General features: G+C 40.6%; 1 protein-coding gene across 1 annotated transcript in view; it reads left to right on the plus strand.

The window, feature by feature from the left end:
• insrb (insulin receptor b) overlaps positions 1-23,777 on the plus strand; it is a 45,739-nt gene extending 21,962 nt beyond the window's left edge. The window contains exons 3-23 of the mRNA XM_079575408.1: positions 11,505-11,713; positions 11,799-11,932; positions 13,428-13,567; positions 13,740-13,884; positions 13,969-14,183; positions 14,266-14,392; positions 14,473-14,723; positions 14,833-15,000; positions 15,083-15,281; positions 16,016-16,139; positions 16,434-16,587; positions 16,659-16,807; positions 17,317-17,473; positions 17,825-17,921; positions 17,990-18,057; positions 18,144-18,373; positions 18,613-18,723; positions 18,823-18,985; positions 19,081-19,210; positions 19,297-19,431; positions 19,703-23,777. Of these exons, the coding sequence (XP_079431534.1) occupies positions 11,505-11,713; positions 11,799-11,932; positions 13,428-13,567; positions 13,740-13,884; positions 13,969-14,183; positions 14,266-14,392; positions 14,473-14,723; positions 14,833-15,000; positions 15,083-15,281; positions 16,016-16,139; positions 16,434-16,587; positions 16,659-16,807; positions 17,317-17,473; positions 17,825-17,921; positions 17,990-18,057; positions 18,144-18,373; positions 18,613-18,723; positions 18,823-18,985; positions 19,081-19,210; positions 19,297-19,431; positions 19,703-20,057 (3,461 nt within the window). The 3' untranslated portion in view covers positions 20,058-23,777. The remainder of the gene's footprint in view (positions 1-11,504; positions 11,714-11,798; positions 11,933-13,427; positions 13,568-13,739; positions 13,885-13,968; positions 14,184-14,265; positions 14,393-14,472; positions 14,724-14,832; positions 15,001-15,082; positions 15,282-16,015; positions 16,140-16,433; positions 16,588-16,658; positions 16,808-17,316; positions 17,474-17,824; positions 17,922-17,989; positions 18,058-18,143; positions 18,374-18,612; positions 18,724-18,822; positions 18,986-19,080; positions 19,211-19,296; positions 19,432-19,702) is intronic.
• The last annotated feature ends 2,641 nt before the right edge of the window (positions 23,778-26,418 follow it).

Here is a 26,418-nt window from a genome sequence, read left to right on the forward strand (position 1 = left end):
GTTACTTCCCGTGTGATTGGGCCCCTGTTGTTTGTCTGCGGCTCACATGTTGTTGGCAGAAGTGTGAATTTCACTGTTTTATTTGTGTTGGGACAAGGTTTATGTGTAATGTAAGGCTGTGGCATTCTTTTATGCTGTTTACTTATGAACATGTGTTTGGCATGCGTTCCTGTAAAGGAGGGGTGTGCCTCCTGTTGGAGCACACATAAGGAATCTGTAACAACGTGGCCTTGCATGAAAACATGTGAATGTAAATGGATGTGTGAAATTTCCCACTTGTTTTTTTTTGTCTTGTTTCATGTCTAGTTTAGTCTTAATGTTTGAATTATGAAGCGTTTATCCATGTAGTTTCAAAGAGACATGTATGAGGTAATGCGGTGCCTCCCAAGACGGGACTCAACACTTTTTAGTCATAGAGTAGGACCCCCTGCTCGTGCTTAATTTAGAGCATGAGCTAGTGCAGCAGTCTCTTCCAGGGTATGTGTTTGTGCGTATTGCCAGGCAGAATGACGTCTGGCCTTGCTAATATTTCACATGCCTGGGCTGTTTTACTCCTCTCCGGGTCTGCTGCTCTTGGCCTTGCAATGGTATTGTTGCAACTTTAAACTAGTTCAGGGTCCTGAGCTCCTCTTGCCGGCTGTCAACCAAACATAGCGCACCCTGCTGCCCATCGCTCACACTTTCACGTCATCATGAAGAGGTTGACTGGTATTTTAAACGAGCCGCCGTGCACCTGTGAAAAGTGTCTGTCTGTGGCGGTGCATCATCTGACTGCTGCTTTGATCATGTGCTGTCTCTTTTTAGCTCAACATCGCATACAATCGGCCGGTGCAGCACGATTTATGTGAAAATGTATAAAATTGTAATATAATCTTTCTTTTGTGGGGACAAGTGTTCAGATAGTGATTAAATTTGCTCATTTTTTCTTTTATTACGGTAAGCACAGTATTATTTGAGAGGATTATAATCTGCTAATTTGGGGTGATGAAAGGTAATAAATGGGCCATTTAAAGTTGAACCCCCCAGATCTTAAAATATGTAATCCCTGTCCAAAACAAAGTACAAAACATTTGGTGTGGAGTGGATGTTGTGGGCGGGACAATGGTTTAGACATAGCCTGGAGAGGAGAAGGGTGTGAAAAGTGGATTGGCAGACGAGGCTGAGCTGAATGTTATAAGGTTTGTAATTTAAGAACAAAAGGAAGTACAGCTACTAAAATGATATATAGTACATGGTATTGCTGCCTTAATCTATAGAATTGATTTTGTGTGCAGAGCTTTCTCGTTCTTTATGAAAATTGACATTTTGATAGTGGCCCAATTTACCTGAAATGGAATCAAGTAAATTGGGCCAAGCCTTTCAGCTAAAATGGGCCACAATTTAAGTTCATTTTCTGCTGATACTTCAATGGTTTAACAAAACTAATGATGATAAATGGCATTTCATTACATTTGCATGCATATTGTTGGAGATTAACACCATAGATCAAAGCCTGGGAGTAGCGCCACATCATGAAAATAAGCAGCTGTTTCTGCTGTTATAACTGTCACTGTCTACTTTACAGTTACTTTTCAAGTCACTGTCAATGCTTTAGACAGTAGTCTGCATAGATTGGTCATCACGTTTTGCAAAAAGGTGTGCAATGACTTTGCATCATGGAGCCTATCTAAGTCACTATGGGCCTTAGGTGGGCCTTAGGTCCTGAACATTTTCCCCAAAGCTAGCAACAGACCCAGCATCTGGTGCTGGAAACAGAGTGCTCTGAGCACCAAAAATAAGTGGATCTTGCAGAAATATCTGTTTATCTCACTTTTAGCTGATGAATGGCCCATTTTACCTGAAGACGGTTCATTTCAAAAATGTGAAAAAGCGAAGTTTTAAGAGGGTCCAGGGCCTAAACCATTATATTTTATTACGTCAGTTTCATTTGAAAATATAAGTAATAGTCCACATTAAATATTATGACCCTATTCAATGTCATCCATGTCATTTCCCCAGTTGATTTACCCAAAAATGGCCCATTTTACCGGATATCACCCTACAAGAATTTCATGCTTTTTATAACCTAGAAGAAGAGGTCCAATCTACAGGTTCTGCTGGTTTTAAACAATACCCCATTTAGCAGGACACATTTACAGAGGCCTAAATGTCTAGATGCCTCAATAGTTGCAGTTTTCTTATTGCAACTATTCAAACTGTCATTTTAATTAGTACTTAATTGTGTAGGCCTAGAATAAACAGTGTCTCAGCTGTGAATCTATGTCAAAACCTGACCCTTGTATTTGTAGTGTACATAAGACAGCAAGAATCTGACCCATTAATTCATGTCAGTCATGAGGGATGAACTACATTTTTCTAAACCAGTCCATCTAAGGGCACACTTAAGCCACAAAGGACCCAGTCCATGTTCAATGTTGTTATAGTATTCTGAATGACTAATCACTCACAGAATTTATTATGTGCAGGAAAAGGGATACAAGCCGTATATTCCTCATCATAGTGTATCTTTCCCCTTTGACATTCCCCGCTGCTCACAAGTTAAGTTAATTGGTAGCTGGGGTTGTACTGAATGTCTGGCAGTGAAGGTTTATGTGTGCTTGTAACAAATGTGCGTAGGGTGACTTGCAGCTGTGCACCCTAGAGGTGGGCACTAAATTGTTGTTTGAAAGATGCTCAACGTTATAATATTCAGGACTGACAAAAACACTGACAGCGCCCTTTCCTTCCAGTTGTCAAACATAAATGCCCAAACTGATTTTGTTTGTTGTATTTTTTTATTTTATTATTATCAACATCAGCAATTACTCCAACTTTGCTCCTGCAGGTCTAGTTGTAAGCCTACTCCTAATGCTTGACCCGTAACGCTGATGGTAGTTGAGTAAACCGTTTGTGTGACAAACTTGCCTCTCACTCGAGCATATGTCTGTAGGAGTTGTGTCTCGCGCGCCATACTGTCCATACTGTGGACTGAATACATATTGAGACAGATGCGTCAGAGCGCTGGCCTCCTGTGTGCTGCTGACAGAGATGAATGTGTCAATAGCACGATGGTGGACTGCAGAGAGGACAACAAGATGCACTCACAACAGCAAACCAGCCATTTTTGTCCCTTTGTTGTGACTATAGACATTGTAGATGTGTTTAAGGTGTTTTTGATTCTCATGAAAGATTAAGAGAGTTTATTATTTGCATGTCCTTGCTTTTGTAGTTTGCTGCTGAAAAAGTGGTCTACAACCGTCTTTTTAAATAGCACAATAACCTAAGCAAATAAAGCGTTGCCAAATATATATCTTGCCTTTTGCTGCTGGTCACTGTGACATGCATTGGTCATCTAAGACCACAGACCATCACGTCTGTTATTCTGCCATATTTTATATTCAGCACTAACCACATAAACGTGAGTGCACTTAAAACACTGTTTATGTAAGCTATTTTGTTACTTCATAAACTAAAAACTCTCTCTGCTTTAAGTTTTCTCATTAATCTCTTTATTAAGCACATGTGAGCTCTATAGAAAGCCACCTGTTTGTGTGGCAATTCCATATGTAACACCCTACTAACAGGTTACACCCCTATGTACGTATCTGTCTACATCTATCCATCCATCCATTGAAAACTTTGTGTTTTTTTTTTTTAAAAGAACATGGAATAATCTGAAGGTTATACTTGGAGACAAATCTACAAAAAAACAAAAATAGTGAGCTATCTGTGTGGCCTGAGTAATATTAATTAAGATGTATATGTTCTTTGTTTTATAAAGGACTTGTCTTGTTCCATTGATTCCCTGTATGCCTGCTGGAGCTCTGGGGCCGGCACCTGTGCCCTCTCTATTCTGACGTCCTGTTTTTCCACTAATGCATGTGTTGTGTTTCTTATGCCTTTGTCCTGTGCACTAGTGCACATACATAATGCATGGGAATACACTACACTTATATATGCTTATTCCCCTCTGAGCTTTCCCTTGTGCACTTATCCTGCTGTGTTTACAAAGTCTGAAGCTGTTATCTGTCTCCCATTGTGGTCCATATTCATGTTTTACCCTTTCTGATTTATAATTGTGCAGATCTGTATTCAGAGCAAAAACACTGGGCTAGAAGTCAATGTTTGTGCAAAATTTATCCTAACGATGACCATAATTAAGTGTGGTACTTGGTTTAGAGGTTGTTGTTTTTTTCATTTAAATCTTAAATAATGGAAACCTTCAGAAAGTAGTTGTCTGTTGGTGGCTCAATTTCTGCCTATTTTTTCTACAAAAATACAAATGATAATTATTGTAAAATTATTAATTGTTGGACTCTACAAAATTGTCCCAGGTCGTCCTAAATGTTTGTTGAAAGCCGTTAGTCTTTCTGGGGTTAAATAACATGAGCACAGTTTAATCCTGCTTTTGAGCAGACCCCCTGTGATTTTTCTGTAGCATGGGGAAAACAGGTGTGGGGGAGGGGCTGTTCTCTGTGCCATGATCATAGTGAATGAATGAGTGATGAGGACAGACTGTCCAATCCATACCTCGCTGTTGTTTTAGTCATAGGGTTACTGTCCTTCACACTGGCCACATTGGACATCATTCTGTCCATGTAGTAGAACTACTTTGTAGCTTCACAGCTTTTCTTTTAGTTATATGCTCATAATGTGTTGCATGTTCAGGTTTAAATACAAGAGGGTATATGGGGGAGAGAGATGCCGCTTGTTCCAGCCTCAAGCAGAATGATCAGTGAACAAATGTATAATTAATCAAGTAAACTCGCTGACTGATTGTAGCTCATTCTGAGTCTAGACTCTGATCAATTGCTCACCTGCACAGTTTGTTAACCTCTGCACCACTTGTGCTCTCACACTGAGGGAAAATGCTGTTTTAATCAAAACAAACACACAATGAAGAAATGTTTATGGACATCTCTCAGGGTTTGCATAAACAATGTTCAAAGAAATAAACTGCTAATTTAAAAAGAAAGATTGCACTGTAGTAAAGTGTGGTTGGGCGTCCAGAGCACTAAAGGCTCACGTGTTGGAAGCTTGTGTCCTGCGTCACATGTTACATGTGTTTTGGAGGTAGAGGAATGTGTTTGTGACGGACTTGTTTCTTGCTATAATGATGGAGAGCTTCCTTCCTTCCTTCCTAATTCAGACAGTCTTCCTGAGGCCTCTTGGAAGTCAGTGGAAGGACATTAGTGCTCACAATAGAGTACAGATAATAGAGTACAGGGGTCACCTGTCAAAATATAAATTGAGTTTAGATTAACTTTTTTAAAGCAGTACTAAGTAACTTGTTTACCGTAATAAATTTTAATAGTCCCTGGGGGTAATACAAGTGTTGATGGGATGATTGGGGGGTCCCCCTGGTCTCTCTGGCCAGAAAACCACACTTGCAGCTTTCCTGCACCGGGTCGGAGTCACCAATACACACCAATGGACTCAGGAAGAAGAAGCTAACGGGCAAAGCGCCCTTTAAACAGCATTTACAGCCAAGTTTAAGTGAAAAAAAAAAATCTCCATTGTGCAATTGGATGTACAATATACAATATCCCTCTCCCTTTGTCTTTTCTGTCAGCGTAGTATTTACTCTTATGGACAATTACTGAGTAAAACACGTTGTGGCCTCTAGGGGCATGAGGTACTTAGTTCTGCTTTAAAGGGGTGAGATGCAAGTTAGCCATTTTATACTCACTACTGCCACCTCAGGTCATACGTGTCACTGCACCTTCTATATTAAGCTCGTGCATGACGGCACTTTGAACCCAAAGTAAAACCTTCTTGAGTGACAGTGCAGGATTTTAGAGGCAGTTGTGGTGAACAGGTCTGAGCTCATTCTACACATTAGGACATTGTTGGAACATGTAGGGGGAGGAAAAAGCTTAATTTTGAATTTTTTAAACTCGGTATAGTCCCTTTAAGGCAGTAGTTAGTTATTTAACTACAAGTTACTTTCACACATGGTTATAGTAATTGTATATTGCAGTTGTGTCTCATATTGCAGAATGATTTCTCCTTAGTGTAGCTATTACAAAGCTGCACTACATGTGCACTATGTGAACTAAAATTATAAGCAAAATAGCAAATTTATTGAACATTTAACATCACATTCAGTTTACATTAGCACATTTTAAAACAGTCAGGCATGTTAACATTTGAGAAGTCACTGAAACAATAATGTGAGAATCTCTTACATTTCAGGAGAGTTTGTAGAGGTCTAAACTAAAGGGCAGTGAGTTTCAAACATGGAGTCGAGATAAGTTGGCAGATATATATATATATATATATATATATCCCTCAATAATTAGAGTCTTTGTGATTTTGTGATTTTAGTTATTAGAATTACATTTGGGGTTAGTAAATAGTAATACACCTTAAGATCAGCAGTACTGTTCCATATTGAGGTTGTTTATTTGTCTCTAGCTTGCTCTGCACAAGCGTGTCTTTGTCCTTGTGTGTGTGTTGGAGCCCTGCTTAGTGCGGCGCTGTGAATATGAAATGGGGCTTCCTGCATCTGCACTGCAGCCTTCCCGCTCCGGCTCTGCTTAGTGCTCTGCTGGCCAGCCTGCAGCACAACACGCTGTGCTAGTCCTTACTATTACTACTACTACTACTACTACTACTCTTACATGCCCCATTTTTAAGGTTTTACATGTTTTTAGAGCTGTAATAGAAAACAAAGTGATGAAAATTAGTAATGTACCTTATGTACTTATGGGTAATAATTTTCATATTGTTTGTAGTTTTGATAACGTGGACTATATCTGATGAAATTATAGAAGAGATTGGTGAATCTTTCAAATTCTTTTTATTTTATTTTACGCTATGTGTCACCTAAGGACAGAGAGGGAGAGATCTGACGCTTCTTCTCCCTGTCCGGTCTCGCTCTAGTTAATGTGAGCAGATAATGGACCATTAGATGGAAAAAGGGCGGTTTTAAAACACCTTAGTGCCACTCAGCACCACTAATGAAATTACAGACAGATTAAACAAATTATTTTTCTCAGCTGGGCTTCTACAATCCATATACTTAATTTAGGTCCGTCTAGTTATCATGTCAGCATATAAGCTCAAAAAGTCATGGAGAATTCAGACATGAAAAAGTAATTGTTTCCCCTCTCAAGCTTCAAGCTGCTGCTATACGTCAACTGCACACTGTGACTGTAGCATAAGAATACGTATCAGTCAGTCAGTTTTTACAATTTAAAACCTTAATTGGTTTAACATTACATTAGCTGAGAATTTGATGTGGTTATTTAATGAACGGCTGTCCCATAATCAAAATATTGTAGAAATCACAATCTTAACATCGGCACGTCAATAATCGTCATAGGACTTTTTAATTCTCAGGTCTACAGCCAATTCTGTGACAGTAACAACTCCAGGATAGGAGTTTGGGGACGATTTTTAAATGATACTAAAATGAAAAATGGTTATATGGCTATATATATTGTTTGTTTATTTATTTATTATATGGAAATAAATACATTTGAATCAAAAACCTTTTATTTTTTTATTTTTTGCCATATCGCTCAGCCTTCACTCTGCTGTCATGTTCTTACCTATGGCTCCTCTACATCACTTGTGTGACACGAGCTTAGACTTGAAGAGTTGTAAAGTTGTAAGTTGAGGAGAGGACAACAGGGGGGCGTCTGTAGGGCACATCGATCAGTGCCGCACCCAGCATGTCTGTAATAAGATCCAGCGGCTGTGGTTGGTGCAGTAGCAGATTGGTCACCTGGGGCTAAGTGCGGTAAGATGGGTACCGACTCAAACAGGGTCACTGTTGATGTGAACTGTTGCTTGAAGAGGGAGAAAGATTAGCGTACTGCTAAGTCTAAGGGCAACCCTGAGTGACTAGCTTTAAGCTGTAAAAATGAAGTTTGAGCGGACTAGAGGGTACTCTCTGAAAATGCTGTTGGGCACATGGAGCTAATTACTGCAGACAGTCGATGTCTGGACTGGTCTCCATGGTAACAAGATGGGCCGACTGGACTGGCCAACACAGATGAGGAAATCAATGTCCAGACAGACAAAGCAAAGCCACGCTCCTCATATGATGTGCTTCTGTGTGCTCTAAATGAGTTAGCCTTCACTGTGTTGTAAAGAGGTCACGGCCTTGACGTTTATATTGTGTAGTCTTCATCTCAAACTAATGAAGTAGTAAATGCACTTTTTTTATGTGACCAGTGTGGCCTGTTGTGGCATTGCAATTTGTCTGAGGTTGATGGCATAATTTGTAAAGTCTTGAACAGATAAGTTTGAAGATGACTTTACTATGTCAGCCCTATCTAGTGTTTATTTGCTCAATGGAGATGTAAAACCTTTCCAGTGTTTACGTTAGAGAAAAGCATGTTGGGACAGGTCTGCAGATGTGTAGTGAAGCTATGACAGCACTGTATGTTTTGTAAGGATAAAACATTCTCATTGGGATGTTTGTGAATCAAATACTGTGTAAGTAGCAGGTGATATGTGAACTGTTTTATGGATGTGTTGCTGCCTCTTGGCCAGGTCACTCTTGTAAAAGTGATTGTAAATCTCAATGAGTTTTTAGCTGGTTGAATAAAATAAAAAAATAAAAAAAGCCAGGTAATGGTTCCGATCCTTTGTTTGGACTTTGATTAGCTAACATCAACTGGTGCACCTGTGGTTTATAGTGCTGTGGATAAGGTCGCCGTGACCCAGCGATACGAACTGTGTGACGTCTCTTCTCTGTGTGTGGCTCTCAGCTGGAGACCGAGTGTACACAGAAACGTCTTCTCCAAACATTGGCAGCATTAGACTCTGACAGACTTAGGAGGAATTTGAACAGGTGTCTTAGAACAGCTTGGCATAAGTATATGAATAAAGTTAGTTGAAAAATTAGGGCTTACACCTTTGCATGAGAACCTTTTGACTGCTTGCTTTGTTGTACTTATTGCACTTCAAGCATGCACATTCAGACTTGTGGAAACGGTATCAACCATTCCCTCCCAGCAATCGGAGTGTTTTTGTTTACATTCCCTCCCCTCCCCCTTCTCTGCTGTACTCTCCAGGCAAGTGTCTTACATCAGATCACTTGAAGCACTTATAGTAAGGCTTTTGAAGCTTAGGACTCCCACAGTGTCCAAATATAGTAAACGTGAATCCAGCAGCTCTGTCTGTGTGGAAACGTGTGTGCATGTGCTCTCCTGAGTAAATGGCTCTAGGGTAAAACGTGTTTGTTATTGTTCCCAGCACTTCGCCTGTAGACAACACTGCCAATTAAAGGGGAGGTTTTATGTGTTAAGAGCAGGAAGTGTTGACGTGTGTAGCTGCATGCTATTGGCTGCTGTGTTTCTCCCATGTTTCTTCCCTGGGGACTAAACAGCCTTTACTGCCAGGGCCAAATGAAAGGTAAACACCACACACCTTTGATCAGCCTTGCATTTAAAAGCCCTTACTGGAACTGCGTGTTTGTGTTTCTTTGCTATTTTGTGTGTACCAAACACAAAAATTACTGAAAGACAAATTGAGATCCACAGACTCATCTTAATGAGATATGTGCTCTCCATGATGCTACTGCCTCCTCCTTTTGTTGTTCAAGCCGTAGTGAAATCATCCTTCCCTCCACCCCTTTCCACTAAGCTTGAAAACAAAACAAGGCGTTGTATGAATGAAAGTGGGAGGAGCTCTGTGGCCTAGAAAGGCAGGCAGATAGAGCGATAGTTTAGCAGGGCAGGTTGTGGCAGAGAAGGCTATAAGAGGACAGGCTGTAAGAGGGCATGAATGAGTGGAGCATGTGTACCACAGTCTGGATATTGCCCTTATCACTTGTTGTTACTGTCCTCATTGTTGGAACTAGGCACACAGAGAGACAAAGACACAAAGACACACTTGAAAACAAACTAGTGTTAGAATTGATTTATGCTGTTGGTAATGCTGCTAAAATATTTTTTTACAATGCTTCTTTGTTGAATGGATTTAAACGTTGTTCTGTGCTCAAGCTCTATGTTGGCCCAGCTCTCATTTTCTCTAATTCAGCCAAGGCTAAACAGAAACTGTCCTGTTGCACGCAGCGCCTCTGCTATGTCTGCCCCTTGTCTGCCCCAGCAAGGCCAGGGTTAACCTTAGGCGTCTCTCCTCCCAACATGGAAAGGGCCATTGAATGGCTGCCTCCTCCAGCCAGCAAAAGCATTGGCTGAAGCTGAGGGTGGATCTGCGGCAGTAGCGGAATTCTGGCATGGATCGAGCACTGGAGTTGGAGTCTGTTTGAAGTAATGTGGTGCTCTCAGCATGTGCAGAAGTAGCAGACAGAGGGGAGGGTTGGGGAGGGAGGACTCTGCATTTTCGTGCTGGAAAAGACTGTGCACCAACCAACTGTAGCTCACTTGACAGAAAAAAAATCTAAACCAAGCAATTGCTATGTTAACATTTAGAAAGGATCATATGAATATAATGTATATTGTTTTTATTCGCTCATTTTGTTTTGCTTTAAACCTCATTAGTCCATTGCTTTAATCCTTTCAGGCTATGATTTTGTAAAAAAAAAAAATGAAATAAAATAAAATAAAAGATTCTAATTTTGTGAGGCAGCTCAATAAGCAGCCACACAAAGCACAACATGGTCAACATGTTCCTGCTCTTCTCAATGCTAGCCATCTGTTGCTGAGATGGTCTTATGAAGATATGTTTGCCTTTCACATTTTTTTTACCCTTGTTGGTATCCATTTTAGGCATCATATGCAGTCCCTTTATATGTGGTACACTTTTCTTTACTTATTGCTAATTTGCCAGGTCTGTACAAAAGAATGTTTTTTATGCTGTTTTCTGAAAATTGTCACTGTAAAAGTAAGAGTTTCTTTCCCGGACCCTGTTTTTAAAATATGACCTTTAGTAAACCATGACACAGTGGTTTCCTACTGTGTCTGCTCTAGTTTATGCTGTACAGCTGGTGAAAAGGTCATTGGTTGGTAAAAGGTGAGATATAATGAGTCTCTCCTGGCACACAGAGTTAGCAGTAACCGCTTCTTTATTAGATTATTACAGACTCCAGTCAGTGCTAACAGCTAATCCAATCACCACTGACACCAAGGCCAATAGTTTCTTCATAAGCCACAAAAATTGTGACAGTACTGTCTATAGTTCAGCCTGATAGAAATATCTATTGGGCTGAAACCATCTGATTAATCGCTTAATCATAGTTTACTTATACCCAAAATAAAATACCCCCTTTGTTGAGAAATGTTTATTACCAACTCAGAGCTGGGATTTGAGTCAAAACAGTTTCTGCTTTACGCTGTTCAAATTTGGTCCAAAATATTAAAATAAAAATAGTGAATGGTTTAATCAAACTATTAATCAACAGACTGATCAATTGTCGAAGTAACTGTTAGCTGCAGCCATAAATTTGTCTATCCACTGAATGTCAACCTACTGGTAATCACAGAACACCCGACTTCTTCCCGCCTCATAGTCTTGTCTCTACAGTCTGGCTATCGATTTAGAGGCGAAAGGTAGCCGAGCTTAAGAAGAATGAAAGAAAAAATAACTTTGATTTCTTCTCTCCTCAGTGTGTGCGGACAGGTGCAAACATGGAGCATGTACAGCCCAGGGCCAGTGCTGCCACGACCAATGCCTGGGCGGGTGCTCGGAGCCCGGTAACTCCAGCAGCTGTGTGGCCTGCAGGAACCTCCAGCATGAAAACACTTGTGTGGATAAGTGTCCTCCCGGGTATTACGTCTTCAGAGGATGGCGCTGTGTTAGCTTCAGCTTCTGCCAGGTTTTTATCACATGCTTTTTCAGACATGGGGCACACATCTGCATGAAGTTTAGTCTCTGAAATGTGTTTTTGATGTTTTATCTAGGATCTGCACAACCAGTGTAAACAAATGAAGAAGATGTATCCAGGCAGAGAATCAAATTGCGCTGAATATGTCATCCACAATGGCGCCTGCATTACGGAGTGTCCGTCTGGATACACAACATTAAACTCCACTACGTAAGTCTGCACACCTGCTGTACACACCACCATCAATAGAAACTGTTATGGTGGTCATCTTTACACTATCACTCAATAATATTTGAACTACACACAACTGCATATATTTGTCAATTTTCCATAATGGGAATCTGACCTCTCTGGCCCCTGCTCACACAACAGAGACACAGTAACAGGCTGTAGGAAAGAGTTTCATACCTGATCCGGGGCTGTGCAACCCAATGTTGTGAACATGTGTCACACAGCAAGGTCAAGGGCATAGCCTTATTTTCCATGTAACCTGCAGTTCAAACTACATTGTTTTTTGTACATTATTAATGATTTGCTCTATTTTTACTCTTCATTTTTCAAACCCGAAATGTACTGTAGACTGTAGACTAATAGCATAGCGATAGTTTTTGGTCATTTGGTTGTAATAGAGGAGGAAAATGTGCACTCATTTGTACGTTAAGCATGTTAAGATAAATAGTTCATGAGCAACTTTTTGTATAAAAATCAAAATGTATCAAAATTATTTTCTATGAAGAGCCACATACAATCGTCAACCAGGACTTTACCAGATCACCTTTAGTAGATTAGCTCTAAAACCATTGGCTGCAGAGGCGTCGTCTATTTAATTACATTTTTTATGCTCTTTGTGTGACCAGAGCAAATGGGCTGTGTCTTATTTCTGTGTATAAGGGATTTACTTTTCATTGCCTTTCACCAACCTGCGGGGATTATCAAAGTACTTTAACTGAAAAAAAAAAACCTTGCTTATAGTCTCACTCAGACCTGCATGAGGCACAAAGCAGGCTGACATTCTTTGTGTGTTTACTTACAGAGAATATTTTGGGTATTTTGAAAATCACACAATTGATGTCTGTTTAATGAATATTTGTTGTAACATCTGTCTCTTGGAAAATTAGTTAGAGGGTTTATATATAGTTCAATACAAGAGAATGTGTTTGCGCGCGCTGGCTCTCTGGCCGAGCACCAGCCTAGAGCGAGCTGTGGGCTCAGTTCTGGATGGTTCACACAGGCTTCACAGTCGATGTCACAGAGTTCAGCCGGACACACACTGCCTCTTTAAGGGTGCGGCTGGACCCAGGCTGTCTGCCTCTCTGATGCCCAAAACATTCTCTCCAGAGCATTAGTTTTTGTATTGTACAATAAAGACTTAACCTAATTGAAAGAAGGAATGTGCAAGTTTCACTTTTATGAAATGAGCAGTGAGACTTACAATAAAATGTTCAGATGTATGTATTAAGTTACTAATTTTATGTATTTATATAGTAGTTATATATTAGTAAAGGTTATACTTAACACATGTTTTTTTATTGTATTCATTATTGGATGTTTCAATCAAACATGTCTGCAAGATTTTCATTCATCAAAAAGTAAATATGTAAACAATTGGCTTTTGCTTTTATGGGGTAGATTTTAATTTAAGCAGCTGTATTATATTTGTTAAAGATCATTCCCAGTGTTCACACATCTATGAATATGTGTGCAGGTTGACCTGTTCCCCATGTGCCGGCCTCTGTCCCAAACTGTGTGTGGGAAATAAGATCATTGACTCTGTAACTTCAGCTCAGCTTCTGAGAGGCTGCACTGAGCTCCACGGCAACATGATCATCAAGATTCGAGGAGGCAGTAAGTGCACTCGCACCTCACCCCCCCACCGGGCCCCTTGTGAGGGCTTCAGTTTTGATCCATGCCTCTTCTCAATTTACACCACACTCTTCTCAGTCTGTGTTTCACCATAAAGCGCTAGTCTACACTCACTATTTCTTCAGCCGTTATAATGGACCTGTCTTGTTTCCAGATAATATTGCGGCTGAATTGGAAGCCAATTTGGGTCAGCTTGAGGAGATCACCGGATACCTGACTATACGGCGGGCTTATGCCCTAGTCTCTCTGTCCTTCTTCCGAAAGCTGCGCATCATCAGGGGGGAACATCTGGAGCAAGAGTAAACAGGCTTCTTTGCTTTGCAATAGATGCTAGTTTTTTACATCTATAATGTATGAATGTCTAATGTGTGTTTCTCATACAGTTATTTTGCATTTTACGCTTTGGACAACCAAAACCTTCGTGAGCTGTGGGATTGGTCCAAACACAATCTCACCATTCAGAACGGCCGCACTTTCTTCCACTTCAACTCCAAACTTTGCATGTCTGAAATACGAAAGATGGTGGAGGTCACAGGGGTAAAGGAGCGCGTCCAAAAGAATGACATTGCAGCACGAACCAACGGGGACCAAGCTGCCTGTAAGTCGAATACTGCAAACGGAGCAAATCCAAAGATATGTCCAGTGATGATAAACAGCTTGATTATATTTGTTTGTTCTAGGTGAGACCAAAGTGCTGAATTTTACACTGGTTAAAACATCGTTCAACAAGATTATGGTCAAGTGGGAGCCATTTTGGCCCCCAGATTATAGGGACTTGTTGGGATTCATGGTCCTTTATAAAGAGGCGTATGTATCAAAAACACTTCCCTTCTACTTATACCGTATATGAAATCTTTTTGCCCCTAATACATGCATGTATTTCTCAGACCTTTCAAGAATGTGACGGAGTTTGATGGGCAAGATGCTTGTGGCTCCAACAGCTGGGTTATTGCAGATGTTGAGTCACCAAGACGGGGCACAGACGGCAAGAAGCCCGAAGAACCTGGGCACCTGATCCGCCCTCTGAAGCCCTGGACCCAATACGCCATCATGGTCAAAACCCAGCTGTCCGCCTCCGACGAGCACCAGGCGCATGGAGCCAAGAGTGAGATCATCTATGTCCGCACCAACGCCTCCAGTGAGTGGCATTCAACACACAAGAAATGGAACCATAATAACTATAGTGTGTGATTATTTTTTATTTACTTGCATCGGTTGTTAACTCTGTTCTCCGTTGTCTTCTTCAGAACCCTCGGTTCCTCTGATCTACATCTCCTCCTCCAACTCATCCTCTCAGATCATCTTAAAGTGGAAGCCTCCAACCAATCCCAACGGCAACATCACCCACTACCGTGTCATTTGTAGAAAGCAGCCTGAAGACAGTGACCTCTACAAGTTTGACTATTGTTTGCAAGGTGAGTGTTTCTTATAAACCTGATCAGTTACAGTATATCCAGCACTGGATAAAACAAATGTTAATACTTTTTTTCCCCCCAGGTATGAAACTACCATCTCGAACCCCAACTCATTTGGACAGTGACGATGAACAGAAGTGGAATCATACTGAAGAGCCTAATGTTGGGGGGAAGTGCTGTGATTGTCCTAAGACAGACATTCAGCTCAAGAAGGAGCAGGAGGAGATTTTGTACCAAAAAACCTTTGAAAACTATCTCCACAATGAAATCTTTGAGATCAGGTAGGTTTCTGCATACAGAAGGTACGCTCATGCTTTATTGTAAACGGAACCTGCAACAACCTGCAGGGAGTGGCAAAATCAAATTTTAACTGTGCAGACATGACACTCATTTGGCTTCTGTTGCTACTCTGTTGCCATGCTGGAATGTCATCTGCATATCCTCTGAGTGCAAGCTTCACTTGTGTCGCTTGTTTTTTTGCATTGAACACTGCAGTACAAATATGGCGGGCACAAGTGTTGATTGCTTGGCCTTTTTCCCGATTCACACATAAATACTAAGAACGTCTTTGCATCCTGAGGGAAGTTTTTCTCTACCATTATCATTCTTGCCAGTCACAGATGCAGTCACGCACACTGTATTTCGTACATGCATACAGACTCACATTGTTTTTGGATTTCTAAATGTCTTAGAAATTAAAGTTAATTGAAGAAATATTAATCTAAAATACAATATCAAAAGGATGATAGTACTTTTATAACCCTCAACATTTTCATTAAAAAGAAACATGCTCGCGTTGTATTGATGTTGACCAGTTGCTCCCTCCAGTGGCCAAATGCATACATATAATATGCATACATATAATATGTATGCATTTACTATATAAATGTCATAAAAATGTACGGACACCACACATTTGAAAGGGTACCCCTGACCTCCATGCGATACTCTAATTAGTACTTTAAGTTTCTGTAAAGTTTTTGATTACTTTACTAAATCCCTCTGCCTTCTTCAGACCAACCAGGCGCAGACGCTCTGTGGGAGTTGCCAATGCCACACATGTACCTTTTATACTCAGCACCTTTCCACATGGCCCGATTGCTCTCACTCCTGAAGATAAAGAGAAGGAAGGATCCAAGGTATTTTCTTATTACTTTGTTATAGACATTGAATCAATGTTTAAAAAGATTTTTTTTTTTTTAATGTTTTGAGCTTTCCTTGTTGAACAGACCAGCACAGCCATCCCATTCATATTTCATTTAAAACTAAAACTGTAATCAAACAAGGTGGAGAAAAAAAAAGTAGAATGTATGTTTTGGCAGCATCGCCCAGGACTCTTTTAAATAAATGTGTTTTTCTTAACTTCTGCCTTATTTCATTTAGCTGTTTTATTTGGATTGTGTGGCTAACCCCATGAGTTCTGTCATTTTAAGGTTGAGCTCAAAGTGTTCTCTAAGGAGTCCACGGTCATCTCAAACCTCCAACACTTCACCAGTTACAAGATTGAAATCATGGCCTGCAACCATCTGACAGACCCTGACCGCTGCAGCATGGCCACGTATGCTAGCGCCCGCACCATGCCTGAAGGTAGGCCTAACTCATGCAGAGGCTCTGAGTAAAGTGAACACAAGTTTACAGTACTTTTAACTTTATTACAGATAAAGCGGATGATATACCGGGCCAAGTCACCCATGAAATAATGCATGGAGACACTCACTCTGTGCTCATTAAGTGGAACGCGCCCGTCTCCCCTAATGGTCTCATCGTTTTGTATGAAGTCTTCTACAGGAGGGTTGGAGATGCAGAGGTCAGTCAACAAAGTTTTGACGTCAAATTGGTACAAATGATGAGCATGGCAGAAGAACGTATATTGCAAAACGATCCCCTGGTGTGTTTATGTTGTGTCATTTGTTGTGGTTGCTGTCCGAATGCGTTTCTCATTGCTATTCACTGGTGTACTGCCTGACCCTAGGAGCCAGTAGCAGGCCTGTTGCCATAGTGACAGAGGCAGAAAGGAAGACTAGACTGCAGTAGCAGGAATTGACTGACACCTCCTGCATAGTACAATTGAACATCTGCCTTTTTAAACATAATGCAGCAAGTTATTCAGTTTCATTGTTGTAGATGTATGTTTTTACTCAGTTTTCAGATTTAAAAAAATAATAAAATAATGAAAAACAAAAAAATTCAAGAGCTATGTAGTTGCTCTAAGCAGAAATTGTGTGGACCCCTTCCCTTTAAAATAAAAAGGGAACGAGGGTTGTATAGCTTATTAAAGCCATGAAGAGAAATTATGTTTTTTTTGTTTTCTTCCAGGTTCATACTGCTTGTGTATCACGGCCAGCTTACCTCAAATCGGGAGGCACAAAGCTGTCTCTTGTGCACCCAGGCAACTACAGCGTGAGAGTCCGTGCCACCTCTCTGGCAGGAAATGGCTCTTTTACTGATACCACCCACTTCTTCATGCCTAACAGTAAGGCTGTAAAAAATATGTTTTATTTTTAAAGTGCTTACTAGATATATGAACTTTTAGTGACCCAGCACCTGTATGAGTGGTTAGAATGGACCCTTTACTTTCCATCACAGTGGCAGGATTCTTAGGGTTTCTGGTAGGTTTTCACTGCTGAGGGAACCATCGCCATGGTTACACCTACATTGCATCCTGAAAACTTACCATAAACCCTAGAACAGAATTGATCCTGGAGTGCCATAGAAGCCACTGTGCATTATAATGCACCTTTAATGTGTGCTGACTCTATCTTTTATAATATGAAGAAGATTTGGGAAACTCTCACTGATCCCTGCTCCATCTTTGTCATTACAGAAGATCCTGATATCGTTTGGCTTGTAATTGGGCCAGTTATTTGCTTCATCTTGTTGCTGTTTGTAGGAGCTGGAGTGTTTGTCGTGTTCAAAAAGAGGTAACATCAGAAAGTAGCCTTGTATAAATAGCAAAACTTGATTGCTAAACCCCATTGTTGTTCAATAGGCAAACCGAAGGCCCAACTGGACCCCTAATTGCCTCGTCTAACCCAGAGTACATCAGTGCAATTGATGGTATTTTTTTTATCCAATAACTGTAAACCTGTGTCAAATATAATTTTACATTGACTGTAAAACTATTAAAACTTTCTCTTGTACAGTGTATGTTCCTGACGAGTGGGAGGTGCCCAGGGATAAGATCAATGTGATGCGAGAGCTGGGTCAGGGCTCTTTCGGCATGGTGTATGAAGGAATTGCAAAAGACATTGTCAAAGGAGAGCCAGAGACGCGCGTTGCTGTCAAGACTGTCAATGAGTCGGCCAGTCTGAGAGAGAGAATAGAGTTCCTCAATGAGGCTTCAGTCATGAAGGCCTTCAGCTGCCACCACGTGGTATGAAGATCCAGCTTTTCTTCATCCAACTAGCATGAACATACATGACTCATGATACGGCCATATTGGCACAGTTTGACTCCACACAAACTTGAGGCCAGACGTTGCTGTTGTTTGTCAACATGATATCACACAAATATATTAATATTATATAAATAAATAAAACGGTGCTTCAAGGTTTTTCAAGTAGCGCATGCATTTTGTTTTAAGTATCTTGTATGTACTTTCTTTTTGTGCAGGTCCGTCTGCTTGGGGTGGTGTCGAAAGGTCAGCCCACACTGGTTGTCATGGAGTTAATGACCCATGGTGACCTTAAGAGCTACTTGCGCGGTCTAAGGCCTGACTCAGAGGTAAGGATCTTCGTCAGAGAGCTTTTTGTTAGTACATTTTAGTGTAGACATAGTATAAAGCGATTTCTATGCATTCAGCATGTTTTCCGTACTTTCCAGAACAACCCAACGGGCCGGCCGCCACCTACACTGAAAGAGATGATCCAGATGGCTGCAGAAATTGCTGATGGCATGGCCTATCTCAATGCCAAGAAGTTTGTGCACAGAGATCTGGCAGCAAGAAACTGTATGGTGGGAGAGGACTTCACTGTTAAGATTGGGGGTACGGAAAACGTTCAAATATTGTATTGTAGTTGAAGAGGACGGTGAGAATACTATGTACGTTTCCCTCTCTCTCTCTCTCTCTCTCTCTCTCAGACTTTGGAATGACGCGAGACATATATGAAACTGACTACTACCGAAAAGGCGGGAAAGGCCTGCTCCCTGTCAGGTGGATGGCACCAGAGTCTCTTAAGGATGGCGTGTTCACTGCCCACTCTGACTGCTGGTATGTAATGTCCTGTGTGGTCATGGGGTTATCTTCAGTTCTTATTCACTGGGTCATGTGATGTATGCGACTGTGTGTGTTTGTAGGTCATTTGGGGTTGTGTTGTGGGAGATCACCACACTGGCAGAGCAGCCATACCAGGGTCTATCCAATGAACAGGTTCTCAAGTTTGTTATGGATGGAGGATATCTGGACAGACCAGACAACTGCCCTGAGAGGATGTGAGTGCAAAACCTTTAAGAATAAACTACACTTTCACTATTAGCAGATACAGTCTGTGCTTTAAAGGCAGTCCTTGAATACGTTTGCTGTTTTTATTAATCCAAGTTAACACAATTGGATATTTGATCATTTTTTGTTGTTGTCTGGTATCACCGATTTCAAAGAATGAAGTCATTATTGTCTGACCCAAAATGCAAATGGTTCTAACAATGTAGGTATAACATTGCCCTTCTTTTTAAGTGCTCTCTTATAATGTCTTTTGTTTTTTAGGCACAACCTTATGCAAATGTCTTGGCAATACAACCCCAAGATGCGGCCAACGTTCCACGAGATTATCGAGATGCTGCGGGAGGACTTGCACCCGTCATTCCACGACATGTCTTTCTTCTACAGTGAGGAGAACAAGGTCCCAGAGACTGAGGAGTTTGACTTGGACCTGGATAACATGGAGAGCATCCCACTGGACCCTTCATCCTACTCCCAAAGAGAGGAGAGTTTAGGCAGAGACTGCGGGCCCTCAGTGGGCCTGAGGGGGAACTATGAGGAGCATGTCCCCTACACACACATGAACGGTGGCAAGAAAAATGGACGAATTTTATCCTTGCCCAGATCCAGCCCATCCTAACATTTCCTGTCTTCTAAATGAACTCCTTTTCTCTGTTCCAGTCTTTACTGCACCTTCCTGTTGCTTTGTTCATTTTCTACTTCAGAAACACAGATCTCAGGACTTTTATTTCTCCCTCATGGCTGCCAGTCACAGGCAAACAGGAGATGCTTCTTCCACAGTTCATCAAACTTTCTGTTGTTATTCACTCGTCACGTTTCACAATCTTCTTTCACAAACAAACAGAGAACAACTGTGAACACAACGAACCTTTGATACCAGAAGGCTGCTCTTGCTCCACCTCTAAAGATTCCTCTCCCATCTTACATCAAGCTGCATTTCCTCATTCAGCGCTCCCCAAGTGTAATCTTTCTACTCAGCTAGTGGCCTTTTTGTATGTGGCCTAAAAAGCGCCTTTCAGTGCTTCTATTAATTTCCTTGTAAGCAATGTTTCTGTTTGGAAACATGGAAGATTTGCGTAAGACTTAATACTAGAACCTCTTCTTTTTTCTTTTTTTTTTTAAATTCCTGCAAAATTCCAAACGATACTTGGATTAAGTGGGTTTTGATTGTTTTAATCATTTTTATTTTGGTTCCTCCTAGTTTCTCTGCTCTGTTCTGTCCTCGCTTCAAGGCTGAAGGATATTTAAACTGTTATGAATTGGGCAAAATATTTCCTCAGACTGACCAATAGCTGCTGCTTTGATATATTTTAGTGGTAATAGAATTCTATATATCATTTATACTATATATGGAATATTGGTGGTACGCCAGTATTTTGTATATAATATTTGACTCATTGATGTTTGTGTAAATAGTGCATATTTGTAATGTTTTTCATCAGAGGCTTTGCTAGTACTTTTTAATGTTTCAGTTTCCCCCTCCCTGGATTTAAAAAAAAAAAAAAAATGCCCTTATTTTTCTAGCCCTGAAAAATGTCACTAATCTAACCATGAGAACTCCGTGTGTCTTAGGCCTCCAGCTTCTCACTACTCTGTCCTTCTGGATGGAGAGGGGAAAGTCACAAAATATTGTCAACTCACTGTTTGTCACATCATGCTTTTCTTTTTATATAATATCTGTGAGCTGTCAGTATTTGGAGGCAAAATCTGACGTACCAAAAAAGCTTTTGGAAAAGGGGGAAAGAGGTCTTTGTTAAGTGCACTTGATTTATGCTCAGTGTGCTGTTCTCTGGTCGGATCATGCTGGAGCTGAGGTCTCTGTTGCTCTTGAAAGCCTAATGCTAAATAGCGCTTGTTGCCAGGACAGACGGTGTGACGAAGTACTGATTTTGTTTTGGGGAGTCACCAGAGCTGTAGTTGATTACCGTAAATTTAGCCTTTGGTCTTTCATGTAAAACTCCTTGAGGAAGATTGTCACCTTTGCTGTTGGTCACTGGGCCCACCACTCCTAGATCAGGCTGCTGGAATTGTCCCCATTTGGAGGTTATTGTGCTGTGAGGAAGTGTGGAAAGTTCCATTTGTGATGAGGCATGTAGTGCAGAGACGGGTGCAGTGCTTCTATCAGACTGTAGGGGGCGTGCGTGGTAATTATACTTCTTCATTTTCTCTACCAGTACCATAGACCGTACAAAATAAGACCAGTAAACGCATTTTGAGCACAAGCAGCTCGGTCACTCAGGTATGACATTCCAGGACGTAGTTGAACGACTGCTGGCTCTGCTCACACATCATTTAAACAAGAACATGATTAGTATGACTCCATTCTGTATGACAAATGGCTACAGAAATGAATGGACTGACTCTGATCCATGTCTTTTTTTACGCACTCTTCAGTCTCCTATCATGTCAGGGGTTTCTAAAGCAGAGGAGGAACGTTTTCTCTTTTAACATATAAGTGAGTTTGCCAATATTACTGAACAGCATTCAGCACTTAACTGTATAGCCAAAGGGTTGTCAACTTCCTATCAACAAAGATCTGCTACAGAACACAAGAGGAAAACCAAGCATAGACGCTTCCTCCACAAATGAACTAGTGCCTTCTGCAACTCAGAGCCACATCCAGATGAGTCCTCTTGTGTTTTCGTGGATATAGAAGAGACTGAACTGTTTTTAAGTTTTAGCTGTTAGCAGTGACACTGTGGAGTTGCCAGTTCTTAGATGATCACGTTGGACTTGGGGGTTTGTATTTTGTTATATATTATTGAAAAAGTGTAAAAACTAAAAGCAAAAAAGATCTTGTAAATGTATAAGTTGTACAGTGTGTGTTACAGGATACAGTGGACTTAGAGCTGTGCCTCTAATCAACATTGCATTCTAAATTCAATCATGTCGATTTTAATGTTATTGCAACATTGAACAACTGCATCAATTTGGAGTTTGCATGTGTGCAGTGTGTGGGAGACGTGGTTCAAATGTCCCGCTCCTCTTGTGATGTTGCGCATTTGCATTTCTTCTTTTTTTAAATTAAGGTGGTGCCCGTATCTTTGAAAGACCAGATATTTATTTTATTATGATCATTGTCTATTGTGTAAGAAGAGAATTAGCCTTTTAGTTGTGTATTTTTACGATGCTGATGGTGGTTCGGTGCAGCGGCATAATTTGCTGTGTTAAGTTGGAGTGTAGTTGGCAGAGAGCAGCAGGAGAGCTAGTTAGTCTGTGGTTAGTCAGTGTTGCTGTCTTTGTGTATGGCCAGAGTCTACCTCAGTGCATATGGATGAATCAGTCTGAAGAGCCTAAATCAACCCTGTAGTTCACATACTCCAGATCCTACGTCACCATCTCCCTTCACTTCCTTGTATTTTCACTTGCAATTATGTCCAGACCTATCTTTTCTTGTGTTCCTATTGTTGCAAAAAAAGAAACTCAATTTTGTAGTTCTCCGACCTAAAAATTGGCATCAGAGTGGCACTACAGTCAAGTGGGTTTGTCTTGGTACTGTCCCACTGCTTTCACGAGAAGGCGCCTCACTGTTTTAGGGGACTTGACGTGGCTAACTTTATGAAGCATATCTGTGATCACCTGCATGTGTCCCAAACCGTGCCCTCATTTTCTGTAATCACATCTAGACTGAAAGCCCTACATTTCCTCTCGGGTCCGTCTTATCAACATTATTCCACATTCTTCTCCATTCTCTGTTGTCTTGCTCTTTATGTACCTATATATTTTTTACTGTGAATACCGTGAGATGGATTTTCTGTCAATGCCATGGATTGGTCCAGTGTGAGACTGACCAGGACAGTGGGGCTGGTTCAACGTTTATTTTATTAAAAAACGGGGAGTTTCTTCTCTGCAAAGGAAAGCCGGACTGGGACAATCCTGTGTGCCATACAAACTATACTAAACAGACCTGAAATCTCGATTGTAACCTTTTTACGTCTCAGGGAGGCGGCCTAATACTTTGTGGTTGGAAGGTGTAAAAGAGGTTGAGGGGGCTTACCTACCTTATATCCACCCTGACTGACTCGAGTTCTCTGCATCCCACAAAAAAGCCCACGGACATGTTTTCGACGACAAAAACCTTAACACCCTGTGCATCAAATGATATCCTTCATTTTGGAGGATATCAGAAAGCCTTGTCCTCTCTCGGTGTCTGAAGTGATAATGTTCGAATCGCCCTCTTGTGGACGAGGGGGAGCGTTGCAGGTCAAGGGTGGCAAAGCAGCTCCTTAGTGCCTTGCTTTCAGACTAGACTGCCCACCTGAACCCTCGTATCTGGTCCACTCCTCCTCATCAGAACCACGTCTGACTGGCATCAATCACTCAAGAGGATTTACATCAGAAATAATTTACTTTTACTGTTTTATTTTATAACATTTGGTGAACATACTGTTATTTCAAATGCTGTGTTAGCTGATTATTACTTTTTTTTTTTTTTTTTAACCAAAAGTCTTCTCTGCATAAGTTGGCCAGGCCTGATTACAGACTGAGCACAGGTCATGAATAATGTATACAAGCAGATCATCTGGTAATTTGATATGTTATGGTTTACTCCTTTATGCCCAAAATCATGTTTAAAACAACCATTTTCAGGCGTCAGTGTAAAAGAGCTGTTCAACGACAACTAATGTATGAATTTGATTTGCTCTGGTGTAAATAGCAGCCTCCAGGTCCAGTAAAACACAGGCACTTTTTAGGGAAGTTTCCGTTTTGTTTGTTGAACTCGGATGACCTATGAAGCAGTTGGACAGGGCATACTACATACTCAGCACAGGGTGAGAACAAAGCATTATATGTATTATCATTGTCTTTTGTTGAAAGAAAAAAGTACTACATTTTAGAAAATGTTAATTTTTATTTTTTTAGTCAAAGTTAGGGAGGGCGAAAACAATTACTTTTCTGACTTTACACTTTTACAACTCTTGTACATTATAAATTTAACGTTGTTATCAATCTGTATATAACTTTTCTAAATTGAAAAGATTTTTTTCAACCCAATAGAGCCATGGCAAATGCCAAGGAGCAGCTCATAAAAAACAGTGGCCTGCAGTCTGCTCTCGATGCCCGTCTATACCTGAATTCACATGTTGATATATCAAAGATGTTTATTTTTTTATTTTTTTGTGATGAACTGGAAAAGACCACTGCACATCCATTAACAAAGACAAGTGAGTGTGTAAATCCCAAATAAGCTAGAATAAATGATTTTTTACTGATATTACTTAAGTTTGGACTGTAAAGTGTAGGAGTGCAGTGGGTGCAGCTGTACGTATTTATGTTCTTGTGGGGGAAAAAATGTGGGTAATCTGACAGTGGTCTGCTCCAGTTTTATACTTTTGTCCCTGCGCGTGTTTAGATCAATGAATTGTCTTGTGTGTTGTTTTTACCACTGCGTCCTTCACCCCTGACCTTCTGACAGCTGCTCCTCTCCCTCTTTCTCGGTGCACATTCACTACATGGTCCCGGGAACGCTGTGTGTCAGGATACCTCTTTGTCAAAGTGTGTCCAATCCCAAATATTGTACCCCCAAATACAGACAACAGAAACCCCTCACACTGGATCCATATGTGCCATGACCTTTATCTACCACAGATATCAACCTGTTGGCATTGACACAACACACTTGAGCAGACAGATGTGCTTATTGTACAGGATCAAAAATGTGCCATGACTAAATGAACGCTTGACAATTTATTTTTTCTATGTTTTCAAAGGAGAGCCAAGTAGTGACATGTACAGAAAATAATGCAAAGATATGAAATAAAAAAGTCTTGCTGTGTGTAAATTATTCAACAATTAACTGTTTATATTAAAATTATAAATAAAATTATTGAAGAATATCTCTGTTTTTTGGCCTTTTATGTGACATAGTTTACTGTGATAGATCTTAGAGTAGTGGGCGGAGCAAGTGCTGGATTGACCCGCACCAATCACAAACAACAGGAAGTACATTCACGTAACGTGCGCGCACAACCAATGAAGTCAGTTTATATTACATCAAAACTTCATCATGAAATGAAACGTGTTAGAGATTGAAAACCCACTTTTTTGATGGTGAGTTGATTAAGCAATGTTATCTAGAAAAATATAAAGTTTAACCATGTGAATTTGCCAACTGTTGCCACTTTATCAAGTTTGTCATGCATAAAGAAAAATGGCAAGCCTATTTATAAAAGCAACACCACGTAAACATGAGATTTAGATAGTTCAGGTCTTCATCCAAATCCATTATTTAATTACTCACGACGAAAACAACATTTTCTGTTTCGATAGCTGGTCCTTAAGAGCATGTTTTGTATGGGTGGCAACAGTATGATCCAAAATGTTCTGCCGCGTCCGTCTGTCTGTCTTCATTATTTATCATAAACAATTAAGAACAGTTGACTCATTAAAATAATGCAGTCATGTACTGTGTGTACTCAGCCGGTTTACAGAACCTTTAAGACAAATGTTTTGCAGACATCAACATTTCCACAATATAACAGGTATTGATACTTGTAGTACATCTCATCAAAAGCATGTAGTTCTCAGTCACATTGGCGCTTTTACAAAATAAAATTTCGCTCATTATTCATTCCGTACAAAAACGCTTGTAGCCACAGCTGCCTTGAGGTAGACTGACGAAGCGAGGCTGCCACTCTGTGCCATTGGTCTCTCCAAGCTCTATTAACCACTCACTGACTCACTACATTCAACCAGGCTTCCTGGAGTTCTCCAACAGTGGCCATCCAAGTACCAAACAGACCTCACGCAACCCTGCAGAGGGATCGGGCATATGGCCTTTGCTACATGTACTTGATTAACTTTTGAAGTAACTGTACTTCTGGGTTACTTTTGTTCCACGCTTAATTTTACATAATATTGTATTGAAGTACTACTTGTATACTTGACTAAAAAAAAACAAAATGTGTTAACTCCTTCCCTTGTGTGTAAATCTAAGACTTCATGTTGGCATACAAAAATACATTTAAATGTATGCAACA

Source organism: Gobius niger (assembly GCF_951799975.1).
Source record: "Gobius niger genome assembly, chromosome: 17".
In the NCBI taxonomy this organism is placed as follows: Eukaryota; Metazoa; Chordata; class Actinopteri; order Gobiiformes; family Gobiidae; genus Gobius; species Gobius niger.